Source organism: Melozone crissalis, unplaced genomic scaffold (genome assembly GCF_028551555.1).
Source record: "Melozone crissalis strain CALT ecotype California unplaced genomic scaffold, PUWL_Pcris_2 ptg000019l_1, whole genome shotgun sequence".
NCBI lineage: Eukaryota > Metazoa > Chordata > Aves > Passeriformes > Passerellidae > Melozone > Melozone crissalis.
In genome coordinates, this window is record NW_026535797.1 from 29,292,608 (window position 1) to 29,320,499 (window position 27,892).

General features: G+C 43.9%; 1 protein-coding gene across 4 annotated transcripts; it reads left to right on the forward strand.

Annotated features, from left to right (window-relative positions):
* Positions 1-19,387: 19,387 nt before the first annotated feature.
* On the forward strand, positions 19,388-27,436 carry CDK1 (cyclin dependent kinase 1). Of its 4 annotated transcripts, none has more exons than XM_054277043.1 (7): positions 19,388-19,435; positions 20,822-20,978; positions 22,037-22,160; positions 22,536-22,706; positions 23,261-23,424; positions 23,547-23,688; positions 26,717-27,436. In XM_054277043.1, the coding sequence occupies exons 1-7, from the start codon at positions 19,399-19,401 to the stop codon at positions 26,828-26,830; spliced, it is 909 nt and encodes a 302-aa protein (XP_054133018.1). In that variant the 5' UTR covers positions 19,388-19,398; the 3' UTR covers positions 26,831-27,436. The 4 variants fall into 4 exon arrangements, with proteins under 4 accessions (XP_054133018.1, XP_054133019.1, XP_054133021.1 ...); XM_054277044.1 differs by having other exon boundaries at positions 22,037-22,154; XM_054277046.1 differs by having other exon boundaries at positions 22,037-22,154; positions 23,360-23,424.
* The last annotated feature ends 456 nt before the right edge of the window (positions 27,437-27,892 follow it).

Genomic DNA, 27,892 nt, shown 5'->3' on the forward strand with positions numbered 1-27,892 from the left:
ATGCTACCTAATTTCTTTGCTCTTAATTGATTTAACTGGTAATAAAATGAAACAAATCTCTGGATTCATTTTCAAATTAAACTAATTTTTTTACAACTAGCAGTTGCAAAAGTGGCCTTTCCATCTTTAACAAAAGCATTTGCCCATGATTAGATATTCCAGTGAGTTCTGCACACTTGGCTCCATCCACTTACTGCACCCAGAGATGTGCTGTGCATTTCTTCATCTTAAATTCTACATCCTCACATCAGGTTGGGCTGCCTGGTTGGTTACACAGGGCACAGTGCTAAAAACCCAAAACTGCAGTGACAGACATTTGTGCTGGCAAGTGCCAAGAGAGAAATAATCACAGTCAAAAACAGACAAGAAGAAATAAATTTCAGATGAGTGATTGACAGCATTAGTGCAAACCCCCAAGAGCAGAAAATGTTTTTTCACCACAGATTTTTAGGAAAAAATTTAGGCTTTAGAGGAAATCCAATATCAATGCTGAGGATGATTCTCCCTGGTTTAGCAGTCAGAACAAGACTTCAGAGCATGCAGCAGTCCCAGAAAGCAGAGAGCTCACTCACAGTAGGATTCAAGAGCTCCTGTAGCACTAATGGCGAAAATGATTGAGATCTCAGAACAAAAATGAGACATTGATTTCCACTGGTGTTTGGGGTTTTGTCTGGGTTTTTTGGTTGTTTTTTTCCCCTTGGAAGACAATTCAATGGGCTTGGAATACAGCTTGTTCCACTAGAACAAAAGTATTACGTTTCACTAGAAACTGAAGGATTCTGAGTAAAATAAATTCTTGGATAGTCCTTCTGTAGTATTAATGATAACCTTTTATGAACAGATATTTGAACACCACAAAATTGGTTTTCAAATGTGCTTTTACTCAAACAGAGAACAACAAGCATTGCAAGTTTTACCATCATCTACCTAATCACAATGAAAAAGAACAATCAATTGATGCTGAAGCAGAGAAGGTTACTGTAATGTCAGCTGCAGAGAGCGCCACTCCTGCACCCATAATCAGCTTCAGGGTTTCTACCCATGTCAGCAGGATTCTGAGCCCCAGCTTTGCTTGGCATGGTTCATTAAATCAGAGGCTGTTTTGCAGTGTCCAGTTTTCTGTTCCAGATTCGTTGCCACCACACACAAACACATTTACAGACACAGGGAGAACACCTGCATCACACACAGCAAGAGTGATCAATAAATCTTCCACACAGCATTTGTAGGGGATGGACCTTGACAAAGGCAGCAACTGAGCACCTGGCCCTGACAGAAGTGCTGGCAGAGGGTGTACTCAAAACTGCTGAATGTGGTCACATAGCAGCAGTCACACATTTTCTCTTCATCCTTTATGACAGTCATAGGCACATCAATTACCATTTCTTAACTGTCCCACTGTTGTTATTTTAATATATTTGCTACGAGAAAAATCAATATACTGCATGGATACATTTCCAGGAAGGTCAAACTTGTTTCTACATAATACTTTAAAACCCACAATTTATATCAGTGCTTTCCAAGGTGGTTAAAGAGTTGTGCTGAACAGTACTGTATATAATTTTAACTGATCAAAACCCAAGCAAGGGCACTCAGCAACTACTGCAGCTGGATGGAGAACTGATATAAACAAGAACAAAGGGGTTTTACATAATAAAACACAATGTTTGAGTGTTTATTTACACTACTATTGGAGTGGTTTTCAGATACTAGTGTCGTTCATGCAGAAGGCTTACCATGATTATCATGCTGAACTGCCAAAATCACCTGCAGCATTTGGAATTGGCACCAAATAGGCAGATGACAAAAGTACAGGTGTCCAAGACCATTATTTCTCTTAATTGACTTAAGTGGTAGTAAAATGAAACAAATCTCTGGATTCACTTTCAAATTAAACTAATTTTTTACAACTAGCAGTTGCAAAAGTGGCTTTTCCATCTTTAAGAAAAGCATTTGCTCCTGATTAGATATTCCAGTGAGTTTTGCTCATCTGACCCCATCCATTTACTGCACCCAGAGATGGAGCAATCTGAATGACACTGATTTTTGTTCCTAAATCCTAAATCCTAAACTGTCACAGTCCAGTTACACATACCATGTGCCTGACTAAACAAAATTATCCTACTTTGGCCTCTTTCATTACACTACACTGTGTTTTATTGTAGGGAAAACGGGGCATAAAAGAAACATTAAACACAGAACTTGCTCTTACTTAGGAGTATCTTTTTACACATACTCATCTTCAGTAAAGATTATTTATAGTGGGGAAATAAAAATGTTTCTGTTTCTAAACTTCTTTCTCCCTAATAATACATTTTTGTAATAACCATATTTGGAATATCCCCTCCCAGCAGGGAATAGATCTGAGCTCAGTGTGAGGTTAATGATCTTTGTGCATTCCCTTTTCAAGCTGTAGATCACTACTGAGAATTGTATTTTCCTTTGCTCCAGAGTCTGATCAAGGGAACCTTGTTTGACAACACCACATTCTTTGACAAGTTCTTTAGCAAGATGGACACATTAAAGACAAGAGAAAGAGACTGGAAGAAAGAGACACGCACTTCATTAGAGTTATGATGGTTGGAACAAATATGTAACACAAAATGAAAAGCCTTTAATGGCTTCAGAGCCATGTTGTTACCTACTTGCATCACTGTAATGAGTCATTCCAAACTCCCTATAACAGCCCAGTGGAATTAATTTCCAGAGCAAAGTACACATCACTTGGAAAGCAGTTTAGATTCAGCCAAAAGACACAGTTGTTTCTATCCTGTAAAACCAAAATTCATTGTACTAGTATCACAGCAAACACAGCACCATTATTAAAGTGGAGATAAAGAGCCACATACACAATAGCATTCAAGGTGCCAGCCAGGGACAAGACAGCTCTTCTAGGGCAGTAACAGAGAACACTACCTCTAATTATGATTTCTGGGAGAAAAGCTGTTTGTTTAGCTTTTCTTATATCATAGACATCCTGATGGGCACATGAATGCAAATAAAATATGAAAATACTAGTATGCCAGCAGAGCAATTACTAAATCAATCACAACTCATAATAATCATCCAAAACTGGGAGCTGGGTTATTGCCCAGATAAGAGACAGACACAAGTATGTGGAAGAGCAGTTAGGAGCAGCACAGAATTCCCCTGTCCTCTCCCACACGAGCCCAAAGGACTGACATCCTCTGAGAGCTGCTGATGGTGATGGAGAGGGGCAGGAGGAATGTTAACAATCTTCCCCTTTTGACCCACATCAGGCTGAGATCACAAAGCAGCTTTGCAGGGATGGAGCCCGTGAAAAGAAACACGGGCCACCCACAGGAAGGTATGCTGAGCTGACAGACTGATGCATCTGCATTCTTCTCTCTCTTTTTTTTCCTAGACCTGTTTGATTTATGATTCAATTAGAACAGCAGACTGTATATCTTATCTTTATATTGAAACATTGCTGTTACCCATGAGACTGGATAAAAATAGCCTCATTAGGGACTTACCGACCTCCTTATTGCTAGTCCCAGGCTTTTCCAACCACTGAACCAGGTGCAGGTGAACGTGTCACAATTTATCATGCCCCTCCAGAAAGATGTTCCTTCCAATGAGTTTCCCTAGAATGCAGGATTAGCTCCTACAGGAGGACTGCTGGAAAACTGTATCACCCTTCAGACTTGTCCCATTGTTTCTCAATGTGTTTGGCTTGCTGCCTCTGACACCTGGGTTTCCAACACCACAGTGCTTATTTATGAAACATTACATCACAGAAATCAGAGGCAAGGCTCAGCCTATTTACATAACACCTTGTGCAGCAGTGAAACCAGGTAACAAACACCGGCCCTGCTCCCTGCCACAACCATCCTACAGCCCCTCTCTCCCCAGCTACAGCAACAAAACACTTCCCAGAAATGTGCTGTGAGCTGCACCACCAAAATTCCTAAGGGCTGCAAAGTTCAGCCTGTATCAATTGAAGGATAAAACAAAAACTTCAAGAGTACTGTACTGAATTAAAATCTTCACAAAGTGATTAACAGAGGGATGGAGGAAAATAAACAGGGTTTTTTGCAGAGGATTGCAAGGATCAACAGAGTTCAGCAGGAGATTTGATGCACCAAGGGAGAGAGGGGGGAAAATTAAAAAAAAAAAAACAACAAACAACAAACCAACTAAACAAACAACATGGAAGAGAAAGTTCTCTGCTGTGTAAAGAGTGCTCAGAACTAAGGCACCTGAGTGGGATGTTGAAGGCACAAGTTGAATTCCCAGCTGAGGACATAAGCACCAAGTCTAAGACTCAGCAAACCCCAAGACCAGCCTTGTGAGCTACAGATGAGCCCAGCTGTAAAAGCTGAGCCCCTGCCCTGCTTGCTGCTGTTTTGCATGGCAAATGTTTATGAGGTGGATGCCATTTAGGAGGCTCTGCCCTTTTCCCTCTTCACTGTCACTAGTTCCCGCCAAAGGCTCCTATCACAGAGCAAGGCTGTCTCATGCATTTGCAAAGTCATGACCTGTGAAATTATTTGCCTTCTCAGACAAATGCATATGTGCTCTCTCTGCAATATTCTTTGAACAGGAGCAAGCAGAATCCAGATATAGAGAGGAATAAGAAAGGAAATTGGTTCTGCTATTGGAGATTGAAAACACTGAATCACACTTATAGATCCTTCACCTGCACAATGGGGTCGTGTCTGTGGCACAACAAGTCATTGCTTTCACTAATTTAAAGCCCAGTTAAATTTGAACACAATCTCTTGGTAGCTATTATGCCCAAAATCTCCAACAGCTTCAAGAGAGCAAGCCTAGGTGTATGTAATGTTCTCAGGTAAGTTCTGTAAGAGGCTGTTAAGAACATATTCCATCTTTGTCTTCCTTTATCTTACCACACTTTAAAGACAATTTGCTCCACAGTTGTGGGTGATACATGTACCAGTTTGTGTAGCTGGGATGTTGCACCATGCAGTCATATGAGTAAAGATAGGGATAACAACACAATTACTATGCCTGAACTCTAACCTCTGCTGATCTTGACTTACAGAAGCGGCCTAGGATATCTACAAAAACTAAACCCACCAAAATACAACACAATGCAATTTATCTGTTTGAATAAAATACAAAAATACTCACACAGAATCCCCCTCTTTTTATTTTTAGGATTGCCAATAATCTGTTTGCCTTTACAGAACAGCACTGTGGTCACTGGAGGGGAAGTAATGAATCATTTTGAAGTTTTGAGAAAGTTACCAAATTTATTCATTCCCCTAGTATTCCCTTGAAAGATTATCATAAAGTCAGTACTACTCCTTGTTTGGCCAAGTTAATTAACCTCTACCTTAATACCCACCACATGATAACTAGTATATGTTACTTTTTAATATAATAGCATACTTGCACTATAATTAGATGTCTTTCTGCTCTCCCTGAATGCAGTATTGATTGTCAGAACAGAAGACCAGCTGACTCACCCCTTCTGCTCAGTTTCCAGTGTTCTATTCCACCACAAAGATACAATTTAAAGAGCACCCTGGCGTCACACGACTTTGCACACAAATAATGCTTTACCTCCTCACCCAAAATCACACATCCACCCCTAAAACACTTCCATGAAAGGGTCAGTCCTGCAGAGCAGAAGGAATAAGTTTCTTGGGGTTCCTCCACAACACAAACAGAAAGCTCCCAAAGAGGAGGAGATTTGTAAAGAAACAAGAAGTTCCTAATGGCTTAAATGAACTCTCCTCAATAACCAACACCTGCACTCCCAGGTGCACCTGATTTTGTGCTTTTAAAATCACCTGTGGGTTCACATACAGATCAGATAATCTCAGTGAGAAAAGGGTAACCACTAATGATCATTTTTCAGCATTTCCCTTCTGTGGTGTGACTGGGAGCTCTTTGCTCAGCTAAGTTCAGCAACCTCAAGATGAGTTTTTTTGACCTAAAGCTGAACAGATGTTCTGAGGAAAGTGAATCTGCACAGAAAGCACTAATGTTGGGCAACTAAACTATTAAATGGACAGAAACAAGTCTGAAATAACAGGATGGAAAGGAGAGCTTCAATAAAATAATCCCTATGCACACCCATACCCTCCCCCTGCTCCCCCCTCCAAAAAAAAAAAAATAGGGCAAGAAACAGAAAAGCAGATAATCTTCTAAGAGTGAGACACATGCAACAAAAATCTACAGATTAGTAAACTGGGTCAAAACCAAGTTAGAGCTGTTTGCATAACATTTCTTTGAAAATGGAGGTTTCCCACCATAGATGACTTCAGACTTCTAAATTTTAAATTCAGAAGAAAAACAGAGACAGCTGCTTGAAATCTTCCTGGTGCTAAGAAATTCCTCACAAACTACATCATCAGCACCCTCCATACAGGAACAGGCAGGAATTCTGAACCCACAGAAATAAAAGCAGAGGAACTTCTGTTGGTTATGAGGCCAGGGTGTGGTCATTCATAATCTTGTTAATTTCTGCTTTTAATAGAGCAAACTAATTGTCATGGAAGCTAGAAATTCCATATTCTTTTCTTTAAAAGGCACACATGCTTAAATTATGGTACTAGTAACAACAGCATGCAAAGATCATAAAACTAGCTCCCACCTGTTGTGTGCATGTCATCTGAAAATTACCTTTATTAAAATTCCTTTAAAAGTATTTTCCAAAACAGATGGAAAACATCATTGAGGTTTTAAAACCTAAAAAAGCCAGCCTCCATGAAGTCTCTGCTAAGAAACCAGCTCTCCTACGACATTCACATGCCATCAGCTCCTCTGTCATTGCAGAATGTTACTTCAGATTCTGCTATTAAAAGGAGCTGTCATCACAGCCTGCTTTCAGCAATAACAGCAGGTCAGCGCAGCAGCTCAGCCAGGCCTTGCTTCAGCAGTGGAACACAGGGCAAAAGGAAACACTCGTGGTTTTACCATGCAAGACTCCTTTCATTAGCTCACAGCTTTTTCCAAGTCATGATCAGATAGGATCAATAAGGCCTCCTGATAAAGGCACGATGCATACCCCAGATATTATATGGAAAGTTTGAAGAATTTCTCCTCTGAAGGGCACCAACCTCAGAATGCCCTCGGAGGAGAACAACTTCCTGGAATTTTAAAGAGTGACTGAAGTATGGTGCCCTTTCCTCTCCAAAGAGTCAGTGGGAACTGAAGCTTTAAATGCATTTAAGAGAAGAAATTACAGTAAAATCAAGTAGCTAACAGCAGATTCATTTTTGTGGGATATCCCAGGGGAGTAGAGAAGAAAGAACAGCCACTGCTCCAAGACTAAACAGGGTGGGTTCTGCCCAAGAGGAGGATACCAAAGCTGGGCAAGACTCTAGGAGTGCACAACCATCACATGAACAATGACTGACACAAGCAGAGCCAGGCTTCTCACAATGTCACAATCACACTAATAAATACTTTATTGAAGCAATCTTTGCTTCATCCTCCTCTTCATCCTCCTCAGGGTTACAGAGCCTGTCAAGCATCCCCATGGCAAGGGCAGCAGACACACACAGTGCAAGCAACTATTATTTTCTGTGTTTTATGTGCACTCTGATGTAATTCAACAGCTGAGAGGGCAAAAGTGACCAGAAGCAACCAGCAGGCAGCACATGCAACTCATCAAAAGAGTAGCAAAGTTGTGGCACTTAGTAACCACAGAATATGAGAGCAACAGTTCCTGCTACTTTCCCCCCTCCTCCCTAACCTGAAAAAAAAAAAAAAAAACCAAAAGAAAGAACATTTCCTTTCCCATTTTTGTCCAATTACAAAAAATTTTCAGAGAAGAAAATAATGGAATCTAAACTAGCTTTACCAAATTAAAGAAAAAAATATGCTTAAAACTATTTTGAAGGATTTGTTTTGGAAAATTCAAACTTCAAAACTCTCCTTCTTAGGCATGTCAGCATCACAAATAGCTATTTAACACTTCATATCAGAAGTCAAGCACAAAACCCACAGAAATAGAAAATATTACCCTCATGCCTCTAATTCCTCATCAAATCATGCCTCTGGAAAAAGCTAACAAGTGCCACCAGCTGTTAAAAAAAAATAAATCTTCCTTAGGCCACGAGTAAAACTCCCTCACAGAGCTAATGAAACCTTGCCTGATTAAAGATTGCAAAACCATGCTTTTCTCAGAATTAATGCAACATGCCAGGTCTTATTTTGTCATACCAAGAGCCATGCCAGCAGAGCACAAGTACCATTGTCAGCAGCTTATCACAAACCCTAATGTATATGGGAAATATTCCCCCTCCAAACAACAGAGAGTGGCAAAAATAATTTTTAATAGGTAATCATTGACTCGATTAGTATGTCAATAGCTTTTACATGGTGTCAAGAGCACTGAATTTTGAGAAACAGAGTATCTAAGAACAGAACTCAGTTTGGAGTGGAGGAAAAAAAAAATCAAAAAATAAGCTGATAAAATATAGGATAAAACAAGAGTAAACCACAAGGACTGGAGTTTGCCTGTATTGAACAACTGTGTGGAACTTAGGTTCACGTGGTCTGATCTGTATGTTACACAGGGAGGGGTTTGGGAGGATTGTTTAATTGTTGGGTTTTTTTTTTAACTGCTAAACTGCCATTTTCCCCAGAGTTTTCAATGACTGAATAACATTTGCATGTATTATTGCTTTTCAGAGCACCTATGATTGGACTTGCAGTCTCACAGACCACACTTAAAAGCTTACTCTGTGAAATAAACCTTCCACTTCAGCAGTAAATTATTTCTTTTTATTGCTGTTATTTATGTGATAACAACACAGCTGTCATATTTGAACTGCATTTGGGTTTTTTCTCCCCTTGCCCAACAACTTGACCACTGTCTCTTCTCTTCCAACAAGCACCCCAGTTTTAAGCTAAGTGGCAAAAAGCAAAAAAGTTTTTCATTGCTGAAGTTCAAAGATCTCTTCCAAGCCCTAGACAATCCCCAAATTTTCAGCACCTTAAATATACCAAATAGAAACACCTTGGAACAAAGCACAGCACTCTAGGTGACCTACAAGCATAATTAACTTCTAGGCATTGACTTTAGGAGTGCCCACGGCACTGAGGCCAAGAGCTGTCAAAACAAAAGAACTAAAACAAGAAACTAACAAAACTAACTCCAACAACAAAGTACATTCTAGTCTTCCTGTCACGTTTTAGAAACACAAGCTTCTGAACAAGACATGTTAGAAAACACTGAAGTGAAATAAATACCAAACAGCCATCTAAATAATCAACTACAAAGTAATGCAGGACTATAAACAGCCTTGAATAACAAATTATTTTTTTATGCCATTAACAGTTTTAGCTCTGCAAAGCCTGGAAATTGTCTTAGGGAAAACTGTAACTGGCTTTTTATTTTAGAAAGGAAACTGTTTAGCCACACACAATTATTCACATAATTTTGTAAATCAGTGCATTATAACAGACAGACCTCATTATCTCCAACAAAAACATAAGCAATAAATTAGGATCGAGAAAAGATGGGAGAGGTGACAGGTTTTCAATAATGGAAATCCCCAACCTCATCCTCTGGCAGGCATCAACAGAGCAACAGCACATGATAGTACAGTATCATTCGGAACAAAAATCATGCATTAGTCAATTCCCACAGAAGTGAGAGATTAATGGTGGCAGAAATATTTCTGTAAGGAACTCACTAACAAATGCTGACTGTATCAAAGCATGTCCCCATCTCCAACACGGAGCCCTTGCAGTGTCTCAAGATCTGAGCATCCTAAATACCCACCACACAAACAGACACCCTCAAAGTTCAGAGCCTGACCTAAGAGTCTTCTCAAACCAGAGGGAAATTTGCTGTCCCTGATGGACTGAAGGGTCAGAGGACAAAGCTGAGTCTCTACTGACCCTGAGGTTACTCCAAGCCCAAGATTGTAACACACACAATTTGGAGACTGAGAACAGTCACTACCTTCTTAAAGAACTCAATACTTCCAGCCCAGCCTAGGTTACAAACCTTTCAGAGAATAAGGATTTAAGCCACCCACTTTGTGAACACACAAGGTTGTATTTTCTCTCTTTATCCTTGAGACAATTGAGGAAAGAGAGGCAGAAATGCCTGGAGCTCTGACAGCACAGTAAGAAGCACTACCTGTTTGTTCAGGGAACTCTCCTTCAAAACACAGGGCTCACAAAAAGAAGAGAGAGGTGCTAGGCAGGGGGAACAGCATCTTGCCCAACCAGAACTTAGAGGATCTGACTGCCAGAGCAGTGACTTATTTCCAGCTGATCAGTCCTCCTGGGGTGTTAATTTACATTCCATTTCAAAGCACGAACAGCACACAGATTTGAGGGAGAAACATGAGAAACCATAACAAGCTACAGCAAAACAGATAATATTCCATCTTCTGTGTCCAGTTAAGTGTTTCAGGTAGTAGCAAAAGCGGTGTTAAAAGCAGGAAAGTTTAATGATTCAAAAGATACCAACTTCAGGGAAGAAAACAAAAAAAAACAAACCACAAAGAATAAAGCTTATTCAGCCTTGATTAATTATACCTTTAATCTTGAAAGTTTTCAGTTTTAGTTTCAGGAGTTCTGGGCATATAGCCCAAAAAAAAAAAAAAAAGGGGGGGGGGTGGGTGAGAGATAATTCAGTTATCATACTTTCCCAATCCCTTTTCTCTAAACTTACTTCTAGTGGAAGAAGTGCCATTTTGCCAGTAATAAGCCAAAATATTCTCTTTCTTTGCTCTGAGAACACAAATCTTCACAGCTAAAATGGATTAAGCCATTAGCGTTCAGTAGGAAGAACGTGGGACCAGTGCACTCACTCACCACACAAGGCAGCATTGGTGAGAGCAATAAACAGAGAGTGACCACATCGAATACCTGGGGCATACACAGCACAGTAGCACAGCTCCTTCACCTGACCCTGCGGGCCCGCTCCGACCGCTGCGGAGGAGGGAAGAGGGAGAAAAACAATTCCTGTGACCGCTGTGGCCACGGTGAAGTGAAGCCTTCACCAGCATCTTCTCTCCACCTGCTCCGCAGCAAGATGGCTTGCGGTGGGTGTCCCTGCGCAGCCCCCGGGCAATGGGACGTGTGCCGGCCCTATAGCGACCCGCACGCCAGGACGGCAGAGGGAGCGGGGCCAGGTAGGGATGTGGGAGCCTCCAACCCTTATCTGAGTGGGTTTTCAGCCCCTGTCCCGCAAGCACATCGCTGCCTCACCACAGAGGTGTGAAACACAAGCAAGGCAGACACGCAAAGTACACGCAACACACCTGCGCCCCAAAACGCCGCATTGCCAGCAGAGCGGGGCATTAACGCGGGGGGTCGCGCCTTGTTTTGGGAGGGGTTTGGCCACCGCTGGCCCCGGCAGGGCAGAGCCGTGCGGGCCTCCCGGCGGGGCCGGGACAGGGGCTCCCGGCTGCAGCCTCGCACCTGGGCAGGCGGGCGGTACAAGCGCTCCCCTCCCGCCCGACCGTCGCGCACCCCGCGCTGACCCGGAGCGCCCACGAGAGAAGGGAGGAGGAGGAGAAGGAGGGAGGGAAAAGAAGGAAAAGCAGAAAGAGCCGCCGGTCCCGCGCCCGCCTCTCCCCGCCCGAGGGCTGCGCGCTCACCTGGTCCCCGCCGCCCCGTGCCGCCGAACGCGAGGGGAAGGAGCAGGAGGAGGAGGAGGAGGCCATGTTGCAGCGCTCCTCACCTCGCCCAGCCGTCCCGGGCTCACCCCAGCGCCGGGCCGTCCTGCCCGCGCCGCCGCCCCCGCAGGTGGGGCCGGGCCCGCCGCGCTCTCCTCCCGCGGCGGGCAGGGCACGGGGGCGGGCGCGCCGGCTCCGGGACTCGCGCCGGCTCCGGGACCCGCACCGCCGCCGCCCCGGCCCGCCCCGTGCCTGGGCCGGCCGCGCCGGAGGTGCCACAGGGCGGGGGCAGCGCTCCGAAGTCCGCCCCGCTGGAAAAGCGGGAGAGCGGCAGCTGCCGGGGGCTCCGGAGAGCTCCCCGAGCCCTCGCGGCTCACCTGGACACGGCGCCCTGCTCTGCCCGCGGAGCGCCCGCTGCGTGAGGGGTGCAGGGGAGCGCCCAGCTGAAGTTAGTCAAACAAAAGTGCAGAGCCAACCAGATCCTCGCGCCGGGCGCTGATGAGCCCCGTGCCATCGGCAGTGTCACAGGTGTGCTGGGCTCGCCGCAATGCAAATGCGAAACCTCCCAACCTCCCGCACACGAGCGGCGGGGGAATGGCCACGGGGAGCTGCACCTGCGGATGGCGATTAGCTGATACTCCCGCACAACGCGCTCCAGCCTCGGGAGTCAGTCCCGGTGTTCCTCCTTCGCCCGGGCCAAGATGAAGGCTCTGCAAACCTCACAGGTGAGATCCCGCGGTGAGCAAACCAGCAGTTAGTTCTGCTTGTGCTTTTTTTCAGTTTAAAAAATGTTTTAATCCATCTCATTAAAACGTGTTTTATCACAGCACAAAATTTTGAGAGTATTGTAAAAGCAATTAAGATTAGTTTTGACTTAAATTACTTTATCCTGTCATTACTTCTCACAAGACTGTCCTGGTGCATCAACCCCTTTTTCTGTTTTAATTAGAAACCATTTGTAATGGTGAAACACAACAAATGCTATTAAGCACTAATTTACCTAGAAATATTGGTGATAACAGTTTAATCCAGTTAGTTGTCCTACCGAGGGCCTCAGTGCTGTAGGTGCAACTTACTAAACACGTACCCAGCTGCATAAACTGACTAGAGGTGTTTATACATATTTGGATACTGTGTAACTAATTGCTTGCCACTCCCTCTCTCCTGTAAACTTTTTTCTTTGTATACAGAGCCAAATAAAAATATTTAACCAAAGACTTTGGCTGTGTCTCACAAGCCAATGTCTTATGGAGATGGTAATTCCCCAGAATGTTTTTATCCCTCTTGTTTTGGATGTGACGCATTTCCTCAGCCCACTTGGAGAACTGGGAGCCAGAGGAGATGGGGGAAAAGGATCACAAGCTCCCTGTTGGCTAAAAGCAAGTGTGATGCAAGGCTGGTCACTGATGGGCAGTGGCAATTAGCAGTTCTGTGCCTGGGTCACACATTGTTTTTGTGCAGCTCATGGACCACACCATCACTGCACACCATCTTCCATCACTCCTTGGGAAGGACAGGTAGAGACTTAAGTGGGATTTGCAGATTGAGAAAGAAAATAACACCCTAAGGGGAAAAAAAGAAAAGGTTTCCTTGAAATGAAAAGCGGTTTTTAAGGTACTCTTACAATTGCTCGGAGGAGGAATATTTAAACAAAGTCAAAGTCAAGCGTGATGTATACATGTAAATACATATTGTATTTCCACAGGCTTATAAACCTCACTTGTCTCACCTACACTCCCACCTGGAAGAGTACAGCTTTTTTTTTGGCAGCAAGAATGATACCTGGAGGGAAAGAAAGGTTGACTTCCCTTACTTCAGGAGAGGTTTCAGGTCAGGCTTCCCTGACAGAGGTTTGGAATTTAAATGTGCTGTTGCCGTGCATTTGATCTGATCGAGCACAGTAGTGGGTGGTTGTTGTAAGATGAAAAAGGATAAACAGCTAAAACCTGAGGTAAGTTGGATAAAAGGAGTATTACGTGTTGAAATGAAACAGCAATTACAGGAGAGAGATTTTTAATGCAACCCTCTCCAAGTGAGGAATGTTGCTGATTGAGTTACACTGCTGCCAAAGACAGAGCCTAAGGCTTGGGCACAGCCTCGGGGAATGGGGTTTGTGCCCTGTTCCCTGCAGGGATGTGCTGCTACCCAGGGCTGGGTTTGTGCCCTGTTCCCTGCAGGGATGTGCTCTGCCCAGGGCTGGGTTTGTGCCCTGTTCCCTGCAGGGATGTGCTGTGCCCAGGGCTGGGTTTGTGCCCTGTTCCCTGCAGGGATGTGCTGTGCCCAGGGCTGGGTTTGTGCCCTGTTCCCTGCAGGGATGTGCTGTGCCCAGGGCTGGGTTTGTGCCCTGTTCCCTGCAGGGATGTGCTCTGCCCAGGGCTGGGTTTGTGCCCTGTTCCCTGCAGGGATGTGCTGTGCCCAGGGCTGGGTTTGTGCCCTGTTCCCTGCAGGGATGTGCTCTGCCCAGGGCTGGGTTTGTGCCCTGTTCCCTGCAGGGATGTGCTATATCCAGCCCTCCACACCCACCTCCAAACCAGCCCCTTCCAGCCAGCAGCACTGCTTGCCTGCACATCCAGGCTGAGGGAGCTCCAAGTGTGACCTCGACTGCACCTCCCCTGCTCTCACGCACCCAAACAGAAGTTTAAAAGCAGTTTATTGGGTTCCACCATTTTATTTCTTGAATTGTAAGCTAAGTAAAATGCAAAAACTAAAATCAGGAACCAGCCACCTGACCTGGAGTCAAGAGTGAAGTTAATGGGAGTTTTGCCAAAGACTTTGGTGGAGCCTGGCTGTTTGCCCAGATGCTCCAAAGAAACAAAAACCACTGTTTGTTTGGTTTTTTTCCCCCAGCTATGATACATGTATGCTGATCACCTTTCTCATTTAATTACAATTACTAAAATAAAATCCAGGTTGGACATCTGTAGGTATTTTTCTAAAGGTTTTTTATGAAACCAGCTGCGTGTCTCATGATGAAGGAAGATCCACAGTGACAGTGGAGCATTCCCTGTTGTGGGAAAGGAGTTTGGCAAAGCAGAGCTGGGGGAAGATTTTGTGTGCTGAGATGTTCATTGCAAAACTTTCCCTGATTTTCAGCTAAGTTTTCCTCCAAGAAGGTACCAACCCATGAAAAATCAGTGACCATGAATAAGCAGTTCTTCTATTTACAATATCTCTTTATTTGAAATGAACAGATGGTTTATGATATTTTCGTTATTGCAATCATATAAATATTTGAGATTTTCAGGTAAAGTGATTTAGTGCATGTTACAAAAATAAAAACTTAAAGTACTTGAATTTAGGTTAAAATTATTTTAAAGTGCATTTAAAATATTTATATTAATGCTGTAAGGAGACACTGACATTTTAATTATTTTTCCTAAGCAGTTTCCATCCTTTTGTTTTATTTTTAAACAGTTCTCGGGAGCTTTTTGTTTTCTGGCATCCTATCAAAATGCTAATGCAGCAGGAGAGCAGCAGAGAAGTTGTCCATGTTTCATGATAGTGGGAACTGTCCTGCATAACAAGATATTTAACAGGTTAAATGTATCATCTGAGATATACATTAGGGATTCTATCCCTCTAATATTACCTTGCATTCCTAAGTGGAAGTACATCTCTCCTACTGTACTTCTGCATTTTTCATCTTAACAAAATAATCTTTGAGTTTAAATAAATGTTAAAAGGAGCCAATCAATGTTTGTGCTTATCTGCTTTCGAGCACAGTGAACACAACCTATTTTAGACACTCTCATTAGTATTCACCAACCAGTTGACCTTTTCAGTCCCATCATTATGTAAAAGACAGAACACACTTTTTCTCTTCCTCACAGTGAAGTTATTGCTGAGGAGAATATGATTAATATATGAAAGACAAGAGGATATTGACTTTTGCAGCTGCCCTGTAGTCAGCAGAAAAGGAGTTGTTCAGAGCATTACACTGGGTTCCCAGCCATGAATACAGCTGTAATGCCATAATCCCAGCCCGGCATTGTTGTCTGATCCCGTGTGCCTTGCACAAACAGTGCTGCAGGTCAGGCAAAGGCAAGTCTGGGATGCCAAAGAGGTTTTAATAGATGTCCCCCTTGGTCATTTGTATAAATAAAATGCAATTAACATTGTGTTGTCGAGATTCCTTTGCTGTTTGCCTTGGAGTTTTCCCTCAGCTCTGCATTTCACCATGTTTTGCTGCAAAGGGGAGCAGCAGTCCTGGGGATTCCCACATGCACCCATCTGTGACTCAGTTGTCAGCTCACTGCTCACTGCTGTTGTTCCCTCAAGCAGAACAGTCAATCCCTTCAAACTCAGAAGTCACTGCAAATGTACTTGAATGGCTTGTCTCAAGCAGCATCATTATCTCTTGCCATGTCCAAAGCAATGATCAACCCAGATAAGCACTATCCAGTCAGAAAGGCGAGGGATAATCTCTCTATATTTTAATATAACTTAGAACAATTTATAGTACTGAATGATTATGATACCACCACCAACGTCTGTAAATTAACTAGGGTTACCATATGTCTGGGACTTCCAAGAAATGTTTTCTTTTCCTCTAAAGGGAAAGTTGGACTTTGGCAACCTACCTGAGGTCCCTAGGCAGGGTCTGGTCCAGCAGCAGTAGTTCCAGCCCTGGCAATAGGAAACAACATTGCTGGTAATAGAAAACAACTCCCCCAGGTAGAAATTCTCTGTCACTGTGCAGGGCAGAGCACATCAGGCTCTTCTCCTATGAGTTGCACAAGATTGCACAAGCCACGCTCCCGTATGGAATTTCGCAGATATACAAAAGCCTTGTTCTAGGCAGGTAAATTCCCAGCAAGTGGTGATAATACAGGATTCAAAGTAAACAGAAACCCACGAGCATGCGCACCATATGCTGCAAAAATTCCCCAGGAGGGAGGGGAAAGTGGAGGGGCTTTACCCCTGAAACACGCTCTGGGGAGGAGTTGGACGGGCTGCCTCTGCCTTTGCCATGGGGCAGGGGTGAGAAGAAGGAAGTGCACCATAAACTGCCCTGCCTCCTGGAATCACCATCCCAAAGAAATGCTTTAAGGGAGAAGCCGCATGTTTTTCATCGCAGCACCCTACCCTGCTTACATTTCAGACAAGCAGCAAAGCCATCCTTCAAGAATGTTGTAAACCAGTGCAGTGAAGTAATTACAAAAGGCAGTAACATCAGCAGTGTGAAGTGGTGCCTGTGTCTCACCCCTGCAGGGACTGTAGGTTTCCACAGGAGCTGTTGGTCCAGGACTGCCAGTGCTGATGATCAATTGGTGCCAGAGTGGGTCAGCAGCACCACAGTGGAGCTGTCCTGCAGGGGAAAGACTTGTAAAACTAGAAACACATGACTTGGTTAATTTATTTAGCATTTCAGTTTCTCAGTAACAAAATTTGTTTGGAGTAGTATTTTCCCAGTATTTTTTTGTTAACTGGTGTAGTGTAGCACCACTTTCCTGGGCACCAGTGGAGGAAGGCTGCAGCTGGGAGACTGCTTGCTGAGCAGGGCCCACAGGTGCCTCTCTAATTTCATCCCCAACCTTTCTTTCAGAAGATGGGATAGCACAGCAACTAATCTTTCTTAATCTGGGAGGAGGCATGCAGAACTTTAATTTCCTTCAGACACACATCCCAGCTTCTGGGGAATTAAGTTACCCAATGACCTCTCATTAAGGCATATGCCTTAAAAACAGCTCCCAAGGCCATAGCAGTTCTGCCCAGATCAGCACCCATGCAGCCAGAAATAATGAATTTATGCTCTGGATGGCCATGGCATCCAAATCTGACAGACTTGATTAAAAGGAGAAGCTGCAGCATCCAAATCTTACAGATTTGATTAAAAGGAGATGCTGCAGCCAACGCCCAGCCTGGTCCAAACACGATTATACTCCCCAGACCATGCCAGCAGCCCAAAGGGTTATCCCAGTGGTACCCAAGGTCCCATGAAGAGATATAAAGTTGATCAAGCACTGGAGCATCTCTCTGTGGAGGAAAGGCTGAAGGAGCTGGGCCTGTTCAGCCTGGAGCAGAGACAGCTGAGAGGGAACATCGTCCCTGTGTGTCCCTCAGAGGGGACACCGTCCCTGCGTGGGTCCCTCAGAGGGAACACCGTCCCTGCGTGGGCCCCCGAGAGGGAACATCATCCCTGTGGGTCCCTCAGGGGGAACACTGTCCCTGCGTGGGTCCCTCAGAGGGGACACCGTCCCTGACTGCAGGGAGGGCTCAGAGCAGGGACCGGGCGCTGCTCCCTGGGACCAGCAATGGCACCAGAGCAATGGTCAGGAATTAATGCCCAGGAGTTCCACGAGGCAGAATTCTACCTGTGAGGTGAGCGAGCTCTGGGACAGATAGCCCATAGAGGACGTGGATTCTTACTCGCTGGAGATATCCCAGAACCGTCTGGACATGATCCTGTGCCATGTGCGCTGGAACGGCTCTGCATGATCAGAGAGGAGGGACCAGGTGACCCACGGGTGTTCCTTGCAGCCTGACCCGTTCCGTGCCTCTGGGATCGTGCCCAGTCCGCCCAGCGGCGCCATCCCAGCGCCCCCGTATCACCGGCTGAGGGCTACGCGGAACGACCCACCCGCCCTGCCAGACTGCCTCCGCTCGCGGTGACGGCAAACCAAGGAGACGTCCGGTGCACCCTTAGCTTGCCGCGCCCGCCCGCGCAGCATTTCTCTATTTCCCCCTCCCTCCCCTGGCGGAGCCGAAAGCCGCCCTTTGGGCCTTGCTTTGGCGCGGAGCGCGCTGATTGGCCGCTTTGAACGGGCCCGGCGCGGCGCCATTGGCGGAGCGCGGCAGGCGGCCGGTTCGAATGCGCGGCGGCCCCGCCCCCGCTCCGCGCAGTGCTGCGGACGTGCCTGTGCGGCGGCGGCGGCGGCTCGTGCGGCGCGCGCGCGCGGCGGCTCCGCGGCTCCGCAGGTGAGGGGCGCGCGGCGGGGCCGTTGGGGCGCGCGGCCGGGGGCGGCCGGGGCGGAGGGATGCGCGCTCCCGAGCCCGCGCGGGGTCCCGCTCCCCAGCCCGGGGCACAGCGCGGCCGCCCGGCCCGACCCGGCCCGGTGCGCGGCGGGGAACGCCCCGGAGAGACGGCCAGGGAGCGGGGGAGCGCCTCGGGGCGGCGGGAGCGCGACGGGGGCTGGGCTGCACCGAGCGCGGCCTGCCCGGAGCCAGCAGCCGCACGGAGCCGGAGGTAACCGGGCTCTGCCCGGTATCCGTGACTACCCCGGAGCCGGAGGTAACCGGGCTCTGCTCGGTGTCCGTGACCCCCCGGAGCCGGACGTGACTCGGTGTCCGTGACCCCCCAGAGCCGGTGCCGGTCCGGAGCAGCGGGGGAGGTGCGGAGTGCCGGTCCCCGCTGTCGCCTCTCGCCGTGCGGTGACACCCTGGGCCCGTGTCCCCTGGCGTGGCTCACACCCGGTTCCGCAGTTTTGCATAGGAGCATTCCTGTCTGTTTCTAGCTAATTTTTTTACTCGTTCCTCTTAAGCGACTAGTTGGGTAAAAATTATGAGTAGGGTGCATTTTTTTCAGTCCCCTGGAAGAGTTTTCTTCGAAGATTTTTAATTTTTTTTTTCTGCTTGGAGTCATTGCCCTTTCGTACCTTGGGGTGTAGTTTTTCTAGCTGGAATTTGGAATAAATATGTTCAGTGTTCCTGTTGATGAGAACAGTAAGTGTTTCACGTTGCATCTTAATTACGTGAGGCACTCCTCCCTTCTAAAGACTTGGCACAGGTTCAGTGACTTGTCTGTGTTCAGGACAGCAACTGTTCACCCTCATTTTCTGTTTCTTTTTTCCCGTCCATTTCAGAGATAACCACAGCAATGGACGATTACACGAAAATAGAGAAGATTGGGGAAGGTAAGTATGGAGAACAGTGAGCTTTTAAATGCTCCACAATTTGAGCTATGAAGCATCCCAGAAGATCTGTGCACTCTGCCTGTTACAGGAAACACTGAGATTGAACCAAGTGGCTAAATAAGCCTGTGGCTTAATTACTGTGGTAGTTACGTATATCTGTAAAAACTTTCAGCCTGCCCCTTTTTTTGAAAGTGACATGGTCTTTTTAAAAACAACTGACCAGCGTTGAAGGTGTCTGCCTTCATTTTGATGGCTAATGCTGTAACATTTCTCCAAATGGAAGAAAATATATGTTCTGAGTCCTGAAAGCAGCTTACAGCTTAGGAAGCTCCCCCATTTCTCTGAATATAAACTTACCAGTTGCCTCTGAAGTTGTGCAATGTTGTTTTGCTTGGAGCTGCTGGTAGGGAGTAGCGTTTTCTGGATTGTTCTGCTCTGATTATATACAGGCAGGGCAGGTGTCAGAGGAAAGCAAGATAGCAAAGCTCTGTGGAGAAGTGATTTTTTAGCAATTACTTCATGTTGAGGCACTAAGAAGATGGCTTCAATGCAGGTGTTGGTCACAACCCCCTGTTATTGGAAATCCAGTCTGTGATCACTGTAGAATTCTGTTTTTTATAAATTGAGAGTTTAAAGTACATTGCTCTGAGATTGCCCACTCTGAGGCAATAGCAAAAGGTGTGCTTGGATCTTGTAACAAAGCTTTGTAACCAAAGCCTTGTGCCTGAATCTTTCTGAAATAAACTAGTTTGGGCTTCATGTGAGGGATTAATGCTTCAAGAAGGGTAAAAAGAGAAGGCTTACAATGTCTTGGTTTGAGGGTTCTACTTCTGTGAGCACTGATAATTAAGATGGACTGATTTGAGATTTATTCTTGGTTCCAATTTCAGCTTCTGCTGAGACCCACAGCACTAGGCTCTCTCCTGCACTGAGCATTGAGCCAGAGGTATTTCTACAGCTCACACCTATGGATGAGTGGCTCTCAGACTGCAGAAGGAGCACTACTTCTGTTTGCAGCTAAACCTTTAGCATTTTAATATGATGTATCAATGGCAAAATCATAATCCTTTATAATGATCTTGCCTGAAAGTTAATCAGCTTGAAACTGAAATAGTACCTGATTTTATAACTACATCTTCCAAATATTCACCTTTCACACTTAGGCTTCTAAGTAGCTGTCCTAACAAATGCTACACTTCATGGGTGGCCTTCTTTAAACAAACAAAAATATTGCTCAGTGTAACTCTACAGCTAAGTAGTACTCTGTAATCTAAACAAATACTGCATTTGTAAGGATTTTACCTATGTTAGCACCTCCAGTTTGCAATAACTTATTTGTACCTGAAGCTGGTACTTCTATATTTGTTTCACTGTCTTTTTGTTCAGGTACCTATGGTGTTGTGTATAAAGGTCGTCACAAAACCACAGGCCAGGTGGTGGCAATGAAGAAAATACGCCTAGAAAGTGAGGAGGAAGGTGTTCCAAGCACTGCTATCCGAGAAATTTCTTTATTAAAAGAGCTGAATCACCCCAATATAGTCTGGTATGCATATACTGCTATTTAGCTAAACTCTTGGTGGAGGGGCACCAGCTCCCATCAGATCTTAAATTATTTTTCCACTCCTCTAGTGAGATGAGAACCTCTCTGCTTAATACAGTATCTGCTTTGCAGCAAATATTTTAAACTCTATATTTATGCCAGTTTTCTAATTAAGCCTTCCTCATGCTGCCTCTTTTTGTTCTAGGACTCTAACTACTTTTTGTTAATTTACAAATTTATGCAAATTCTTTTCAGAGAGGTTATTGTGAGAATGGAGGCAGCATGCCTCGTGAAAACTGGCTGTAGCTGTTACTAAGGCAGACTCAGAAGTTTATTTACCACCTTGGAATACTGTTTGACTTAAGTGTTGTGATGTTCTCCCTGCTGTTCTGTAGCAGAAATTTAGATGTGTTTTGATGCTGTCATAGCTGGCACACCTGAGCTATGAGTAAAACTTCCATCAGTGACTGTCTGACATATAAGAATGAATGCAGCCATTGTCTTCCCACAGCATATTTGCTTGCTCTTTGATGCAGCAAAATACTTGATTTTTAATGTGCTTTAAAACTGGCCAGGTTCCAGCCAGGTAGTGTCTCAATGTGTGCATGTTTGGGTTTAGGAACCCTTACACTCCAATAAGGATGAAGAAGATACTTAAAAATGTGTGCAAATCCTGCTGTGTCTATTGGGTTCCTATTAAATATTCCCTTAAGTTCCTAATAATTCAGGCTCTGCTGTGACAAGCCAGCTTCAAAGAGAAGCTAGGCACCAACACCCACAGGTGGGGTTTTTTAATGGCAAAATTATTTTTACTTCGCACTCCTGTGTCTGATTTGAGAGCATGTAAGTTTAAGATGAACCTCATAGATTTTTATCTTAGTTTGACACTATTTCAGATATACTTGATTATCCAGGTGACAGTATAACTCACTAGCTGTTGTTTGAAGACTTTTAAGACTTCCACAATAGAAATGTGGAAATATCAGCTTGTATTCCTGTTGAGAAAGGAAATGGGACTTCATGCATTTTGCAGTGGAAGTAATTGTATGCTCAATTTTTAGTCTTCAGGATGTTCTCATGCAGGATTCAAGACTGTACCTTGTCTTTGAATTCCTTTCCATGGATCTCAAGAAATATTTGGATAGTATTCCATCTGGCCAGTATCTGGAGCGTTCACGTGTCAAGGTAATGAGGACAATTTCTTAACCCAAGAGGGAATTTAATGATGACCTACTAAACCATAAGCAGCTCTTACTTTCAGTATAATTAACTCCTTGAGGAAAATGAAAGGTTAAATAAGCAGCAGTAGATAATAAGATGAATGTGAGTTTTGCTTTCAAATGCCACTTGAAAATCTTTTAATTACTGAGATTAAACTGCCTTAAACTAATCCTAATTTGTGTAGCTTTTTGATTGATATTAACTTAGTATCTGCAATGCTTTGGATCTCCATTTCCTGCTGCTGTGGGGAGAGCTAATGAAGGGAACACCTTTGTGTTGCAGGACACTGACATGTACTAAAGGTAACTCCTTTCTTTCCTGCTACCTCATCCTTTCTAGAGTTACCTGTACCAAATTTTGCAAGGCATTGTCTTCTGCCACTCAAGAAGAGTTCTGCACAGAGACTTGAAACCTCAGAACCTTCTGATAGATGACAAGGGAGTGATTAAACTGGCAGACTTTGGATTGGCCCGAGCCTTTGGAATCCCAGTGCGGGTCTACACACATGAAGTGAGTTGGGACATACCTCTGGTGGTTTGGATAGTGTGCACTTGCTTCCTGCTAAGAACTCATTCTGAAACAGCTAAAAAGAAACAGTTTTTTCAAGCCATAAGCTAGCAAAACTATGAAAAAGTTATGTTATGTTTTGTTTTCCAAAACAATTTTCCAGTTCTTTGGCTGTGGTTTCACGCTAAGGTTCCAAAACATTTTATGACTCCCACTCAGAGTGAGTCAGATGGACTCAAACTTGTTGCTCACTGTCATAAAGGCATTTTTGCTTTGCACAGCACTTGGGATTGAGGGGTTTTGTGACTGGGTGCCAAAGGATTCCTGCTCTTAGGGAAGTTGTGCAGGCAGCTGCTTTTCTTGAAGTAGAAGCTACTGCAATGGGGTTGGTTTGTCTACAAATGAAGTTTGAAACTAGTATTACACTTCCACTAAACTTATAGTACTGGCTGTTTTTGCAAAAAGCTGTGAATGCTGCTTAATAACAAATGAACCATTGATCTTGCAGTCAATTAAAGGAGCTGATTCCACAAACTTAACCCTTCCTTGTTCCACAGGTAGTGACACTGTGGTACAGGTCTCCAGAAGTGCTGCTGGGTTCTGCTCGTTACTCTACTCCTGTAGATATCTGGAGCATAGGAACCATATTTGCTGAGCTGGCAACTAAAAAGCCACTTTTCCATGGGGATTCAGAGATTGACCAGATCTTCAGAATCTTCAGGTATGTAAGGCTGAACCTTTCCTTGCTACCTGTGTGGTACCACACAGCAGTTGTGTATAAGTGTAATAGCTCATAACAGATTTCAGACTAAATTGTTTAACATTTTGCTTATGCTTGCACAGAGCTTTAGGGACCCCCAACAACGAGGTGTGGCCTGAGGTGGAATCCCTGCAAGACTATAAAAACACATTCCCAAAATGGAAACCTGTCAGCCTTGAAACACATGTCAAAAACTTGGATAAAGATGGACTTGATCTGCTGGCTGTAAGTAGTCTGTCCTAAACTGCTGATTAAAACCTGAGTGGGCTGTTTGAAATACTCCAGAATACACAAAGCTGCACTCATCAGTCATAGCTGGAAGGAAAATATGGAGATCTTCAAGCTATCAGCAGTGGTATGAGCCTTCATTCTTGTACAACTCACACCTTGTGTGACATTAATTCCTTTCACAAGTAATACCAGACTGTTTTTCACTTGAAGCAATTATGCCTCAGCTTTTTTATAATAATAAGCCAGGTACAACTTGAAAGTGAGGATGAGTCTTTACAAAGAGGTTTAAGTGAAGGCTTCTGCCCATGAAGTAGCTGTCACCTTTCTGCTGCTAGCACCTGTTGTGATGTGGCTGTGTGACTGCTGAGCCAGTTGGAAATGTTTGTTTTGTGGTAGCATGTGGGTTAATCTTGGTGGGCTCATCTTGGTTAAACTTTCATGATGGTCTTAACTGAATACAAGGATAGAAACAGCTGAATGTATTGATTAGCTGAGACAAGAAACTTAGTTCAAGTCTGTCTGTAGTGTCTGTCTCAATTGCCCTTGAATTTGGAGCTAAATATTCTTGGCTGTGGTGTATTAACTTTTAATTAGTATGATGCGTCTGTGTGAGTTTCCTTTAGTTCTGTGGCCAGGCAGTTAAACCACCACACCAGGCTTTTAATTGGCAAGCTCTTCATCAGTCTTTTCCATTTAGTGCTCTCCAGCTCATGTGCTGCCGCTGAGGGCTAATTTAGGTCACATCCTAGGTGTGCTATTAGATGTCCTGAGGTATAATAATGTACTTTGGTTGTCCTTTGGCTGTTCTAAAGCTACATTTGTACAGTGCAGACCTACAGATGGGGCTGTGGGTTGGGTGCTCTGTGTGTCTCAAGGCAAGCTGACACTTCAGAACCCCCTTGCACAGCAGTACCTGTGTACCTGGCTCATGGCTGTGAGCAGTCACAGAGCAGTTTATTACTCATATTGGTAATATGGCAGAATGCTCTGAAGGAAGCAGTGTTACCCAAAAAGCTCAAATGATCACAATTTCTCAGTTTTTCTTGGGGGACAGCCCCAGTTCACACTGACAGCCTGAGCATTTGTTGAACATGCAGTTGTCCTGGATAGCTCTGAACCTTGCAGCACAGTTGTCTTAAGGAGATACAACCCCTGACAGCATCTTTATTAAATCAGTTTGAAATAGAATTATTGCTGACTGTATTTACAGACTAAAATGAAAGGAACAGGCAGGAGAATCTTGTTGAAACAGCTGCATGAAAAGGACCTGCCAAGGGCTCATCTGAGCTTAGGTTGGGCATCACTCTGTGAAACCAGTGGTTGGGGCTGCTGCTAATAAAGTTTAAAAAAAGTACTAATTCTTTATGGTGTTAACATAATTCTAGTCTCAAAGCATATTACATTCTCCAAAGTCTTGTATAGTTCTGCCTTAGTCAATGTTCACATTTTAAGTTTCCTATTAGTGTCTGGTGACAATGGTATTCCTGACTGGAATCCCTTTAAGTTTCCTATGGCACTTTTAAGCCTTTTAAACCCATAATATAACTTTAAAGGCAACAAAATTAAATTGTTTTAGAGCACAAGCTCAGATATGTCAGTGAAAATGTTTCAATGTTTAATTTTTTTTCAATAGACTATTGCAGATGTATGTAAAGGAGCTGTCTTTGACAATGTCTAACACAAACATGTGATTCAGATTGCATGAGTGAGGTTGTGAGTTTAAGACCTTCATAAGCTAAATGACTTCTATGGCCAGCATTTCAAAGCACTTGATGGCTGTCCTCAAAAGCTTTGAATTATCAGGACAGTAGGTGCCAGGGAAAACTAATGTTCCAGACTGCTCAGACAGGTTTCCTTCACTGGCCCTATCAGTTGTGGTGCTGTAGTCTCAGTGTCACAGCATCCCTTTCTCAGAGAAATTCCCCTCTTTGAGTCAATTTTGAGAGAAACTTTAATATCAGAATTAACTATAGGACACTGTTCTAGGTGTAGGTAATGGGAACCTGCCACAAAGTAAAATTGGGCATGCAAGGTTAAATCTAGAGGCAGCATTGTATTTGGCAGAAGGTCAGAGAATATAAATGCAAATTCAGTGGTTTAAATCAACCTGGAAGACTCCCTGTAGAATGAAGTGTAAAGATAATTAAATGTCAAGACTGAATACTGGGCAGAGTAAGACTGGTAAAGTTTTGTTCTGGAAGACAGATTTGTTGTGCAGACAGGGGAGAGGCAGCTGGTGGAATCCTGATTACTTGAATTTGAAATGGTCTGTCCTTTAGTAAGGAGAAATAAAAAAACTTTGCTTGTTTTGGGTCTAGTACAAAGCTGCTGAATGCTTCATTCCTGCTTTGACCCCTTGTATAAGCTATACATACTTTTTTTTAATGGCTAGGAAAACAAATTTCCTCCTGTTTTAGAAACTTCTGAGGGTTATTTTAATGGCTGTGACACTCCCTCTTTTTGCTCTCATCACCTTTGAGGTATTCAACTGAAATATTTTATTGCATAGAGACTCAAGTGTTAACTGTTTTCTTCAGTTCTACCTGCTTGTCATCTACTTTCCAGTCTGGATTTTGAAACTGAGTGAGCATTCTGTTATTTTAATTGTAAAGTCACCAACCTGAGCAGAAGCCATTTGACATCACTTTGCTCAATGTCAGCAACAAACAAGTGTCAGACCACTTGTCCTTGTAAACATTTAGGGCTTTACCAGCCTAAAGCTTATTAATTTCCCTCAGTAAGAAGCTGAGACAATTATTGCTGCTTGGTTGCCTGGTTCTGGATTTAGTTCAGTGGAAGTGGTACTTGGTTATTGAACAGGGGATTCTTCATCTTCTGAGATACTACACACTGCTACTGACTTGTAGGGGAAATAACCTCTCCAACTAGGAGAGCACAGAACAAAGGGGGAAAATGTCTTTGTAGTTATTTGTTAATATTATGGTGAAATATCTATGTATTTAACATGATTTTAGCTCCCATTTTATGAGGAAATAAATGTGGTTTTGTTTTTTTCTTCCAGAAAATGTTAATTTATGATCCTGCAAAAAGGATTTCTGGCAAAATGGCCCTGAACCATCCATATTTTGATGATTTGGACAAATCCACTCTTCCTGCTAATCTGATTAAGAAATAGACCTTCAGACTAAATCATCCAGAGTGAAATAACTGTGATTACTTTTACTCTTCAGTCTGTCATTTGTATGTCTGTCTTTCTGCTCTTAAGATTGGCTGTATTCCGTTTGTTTTGGTTTAAGTGTTACCTAAATGTAAATATTAACCTGTTAGTGCTGAGTTCAAATCCAATGCAAATATTGCTGCAATTAATGCAGACACCTTTCTATAAATAAAGCTTTAACCCCAGTGAAGGACTGAACTTATTTCCAGGCCACAGCTGCTCTACAGAAGGACACTTGTTTTCTTTGGAATGCACTGGAAAGATACCACTTGGCTAAAAAAGGTGCTAACACAAACTTGTAAATGGTTGTTCCTGATATGATAGGAAATTCTCGAGTTTGAGTTGTCTCAGTGTTGTGTCAGTTACAGTTTTACTTGAGCATAGCAACTGATGTGCCAAAGGACACTGAGATATGCTGAAAAACAGCAACTTAAAAAGTGTGGATGGCCAAACTGATTTTGAGTTTTTCAAGGCAGCTGCAAATCATTATTTGAGATAATTCCCTTACTCTATGTTTTTGTTATTGTTTTGGAAGCCCAAGAATTTACCAAGATGTTGGCTGTTGTGAACTCCTAGTAATTGTAATCATAAACTGAGATGCCACATGGCTCCAGACTTTTTCATAATTAAAGCAGAAGCTTTTTTAAGCTCCCTGGCATTTAATTGAACAGGTGAGAATATTGTTAAAAGTTCAAATAAAGTTTAAAGTGTGTGCTAATACTGGATTGTGTGTTAGTTTCCAATTCCTACTTTCATTGTTGGCCTTCAGACACATCAGCAGGGGTGGGGTTTACATGTTAGGCAGTGTTGTGCTCCTTTCTTTGCTGGCTGGGGCCAAGGCTTGCAGCACAGTGGGCAATAGTATTGAAAGTATTTACATTTCTAAATCAGGTGTCTGAAAGCTCTGATATGAACTCTAAGCAATGAGGTTTGTAGGAGCTCTCCTACAGCTGCTGACTCTGGACACTAAAAGCAGTGGAGGTGATGACATCCATCCAGTTCATCACATGTTTGTTGTGT

Bases quoted from the DNA above. Each gene is read 5' to 3' on its own strand.
- CDK1 (XM_054277043.1), top strand. From the start codon at position 19,399: ATGGACGATTACACGAAAATAGAGAAGATTGGGGAAG. The intron at 19,436-20,821 runs GTAAGTATGGAG...CTTTTTGTTCAG, and splicing joins AATAGAGAAGATTGGGGAAG to GTACCTATGGTGTTGTGTAT. The intron at 23,689-26,716 runs GTAAGTAGTCTG...TTTTTCTTCCAG, and splicing joins ATGGACTTGATCTGCTGGCT to AAAATGTTAATTTATGATCC.